The sequence below is a fragment of the Aplysia californica genome, unplaced genomic scaffold (assembly GCF_000002075.1).
Source record: "Aplysia californica isolate F4 #8 unplaced genomic scaffold, AplCal3.0 scaffold00005, whole genome shotgun sequence".
In the NCBI taxonomy this organism is placed as follows: domain Eukaryota; kingdom Metazoa; phylum Mollusca; class Gastropoda; order Aplysiida; family Aplysiidae; genus Aplysia; species Aplysia californica.
This window is the reverse complement of record NW_004797275.1, coordinates 740439-742901: the sequence shown is the minus strand read 5'-3', so window position 1 is coordinate 742901 and position 2463 is coordinate 740439. Positions and strand designations below refer to the sequence as shown.

The 2463-nt window shown below is 40.9% G+C and overlaps 1 protein-coding gene across 1 annotated transcript in view; it reads left to right on the top strand.

Annotated features, from left to right (window-relative positions):
* The window catches only part of LOC101859747 (3-[(3aS,4S,7aS)-7a-methyl-1,5-dioxo-octahydro-1H-inden-4-yl]propanoyl:CoA ligase), a 15835-nt gene that overhangs the window by 7223 nt on the left and 6149 nt on the right, over positions 1 to 2463 (top strand). The window contains exon 5 of the mRNA XM_013080182.2: positions 2251 to 2344. Coding sequence (XP_012935636.1) covers positions 2251 to 2344 — 94 coding nt within the window. The remainder of the gene's footprint in view (positions 1 to 2250; positions 2345 to 2463) is intronic.

The following is a 2463-nucleotide window of genomic DNA, read 5'->3' as shown; positions in this document are numbered from 1 at the left end:
CCCCAAAAAAAAAAAGAAAAAGCTACCCAAAAAACTTGTGTCAGTTCCTGGCTGATCCCCATCGCCCTACATCCGAAAGTACACAACTGGTGACAAGTAGGGCGATGCCCTCCAGATATGCAAGCTCCGCTGCAAACATATCTGTGTCAAGGTAACGTTATTTGAAGTATTCGCGTTATATAAGTAATGCGGAAAAACAAAGAGTCTAGGGGGCGTTTTAAGAAAGAGGGCATTTCAGAGCATCAGTTTTTTATCCGGAACTTTATGACCGAGAAATTTATTCGGAGATGGAATGGAGGGTGCTTACTAGACTTGAAAAAATGCTTACAGAACAATTTCGAAAGTCTTTTATTCCTCGAAATGCACACCGTCGCACACACAATCTGCAGTTGGGTTAAGTAAACGCTTCGGATTTTGCTTGCAGATCTGTGCAACCTTCTTGTTCGACATTACGCTTGGCTGCAAAGCAAAGAAATTCCAAAAATTGAAGAAGCAAGACAAGCTTTTATTCTTTTGCTTTAAGAAAATGATAGTTTGTTCTCATGCCGTTAAGCAAGGCTTGAAAATGTAAACAGTTTCGTGTTGTCTTTTGATGCTTTCTTTTGTTGTTGGCTTTTGTTGTCAATATATTTTTCTTATTGAGGATGTTGCTGTTGTTGTTGTAGTTGTCGTTGTTGCTGTTGTTGTTGTTGTTGTAGTTGCTGTTGTTGTTGTTGGTGGTGGTGGTGGTGGTGTTATTGTTGTTTTTGTTGTTGTTGTTGTTATTGATGTTGTTGTGTTTGTTGTTGTTGTTCTGTGACGAAGTGTTCAGCTATTGAGACATTGAGAGGTATCTAGTTATAGAAAGAGTTTTACGGCGTTAACAACACAATAAAGTAATATATAAGTGCTGCAGTTTAGGGGTGTTGCAAGAGAGTAACAAGCAATAATAAGAAGGACAAGATATAAGAACGATAGAAGTTTGATCGGGGAGCAAGCCACACAGGAGCACCTGCCAACCACCTACGGAGAGTAGAAAAGAATATCTAAAGGTTGTTTTTTTCAGGAGCAAAAATATTTTTTTACAAATCATGGAGACTTTCAGGTGATCGAACGTGCCCTATGTTCCAAAATACGCAGGCTGCGTCAGGAAAAAAAGTCACGTGTACATTGTTTTGGGACAGGCAAGGAGTTGTTTTAGTAGAATGTTTGTGAAATAGAAAGACAATTAACTCAGATGTGTGCTGCAACACACTTTAAAAACTGCGTAGAGTGATTCCAAAAACAAAAGACGCGGAATGCTTAGCGACGGCGTTGTTCTGCTTCACGATGATGCAACTCCTCACACGTCTGCTCAGACCCAAAACCTGATGGCTTTAAACCTGATCGCTTCCTTCGGATAGGAACAGTTGAAGCACCCACTGCACAGCCAAGACTGGCTCCAAGTGACTTTCATCTGTTCCTGCATTTGAAAAAGTTTTTGGCCAGGCAGGGCTTCGACTCAGACGCTGATCTCATAGGAGAAACTTGACATTGGCTGACATCGCAGGCGGCAGCTTCCTACTATAATATAAGGGGATTCAGAGGCGCGTCCCACGCCCTGACAATAAATGCCTCACCAACAGGCAATTCTGGTGACTACATGGAGAAGTAGTCATATATATGAGGTATTAAAAATTAATCGTTTTGATTGGGAAAGTTATTTCTTTTATAATTAATTTAAAACTTTACTTACTTTCTGGACGACCCTCGTACAAATTGATTTTAATTTCTGATAGATGGTGTGGAGTGTGGTTAGCTTTATTAGAATCGCGAGAAAAAGAAAACGGGGAATATGTAGCATATTATATTGAGATTCTTTTTTTATGGGATGTAGCGGCTAGGACCAGATAGCGAGATATACGATAAAATTTCTATCCGCTCGGGAATTCAACGCGGGGTTTCATGCGTGCGATGGAGAATCTCCTTGGAAAAGAAATCTTTCCTGCATTTTCCGGTTCACTTGTTACGAAGATTTTAAGAATTTTACGATAGCAATGTGCTTTTCTTTTTTCGGGGGGGGGTGTGCTAGGTTGATGATTTCATTCGTATCAGACAATCTGTGTCTATGAGAATGTCGGAGTGTGTCGGTCTTTGTACTAGGATGTCGTATCCCTCTTAAACTGGGTTAGCCGCAACAGACATGGTCAAAGCCCACCTCATGAATTATGTGAATTGTGTCGATGGTGGCATAAAATATACATTATTTCAATGTCCTTTCTTCTTCTCCAGAAACTGTTCCTGGAAACGTTACGAATCTCCAACACAGTGAGTGTAGTGTACGGCTGTACTGAAGTCGGGGCTATTAGTGGGAGTATCTTATCAGGTTTGTGTCAGATATGTATGTCTGTCTACACAACCACTCTCTTACTCTCTATCTCTTTCTCTCTTTGCCCCCCCCCAATCTCTCTCTCTCTCTCTCTCTCTCTCTCTCTCTCTCTCTCC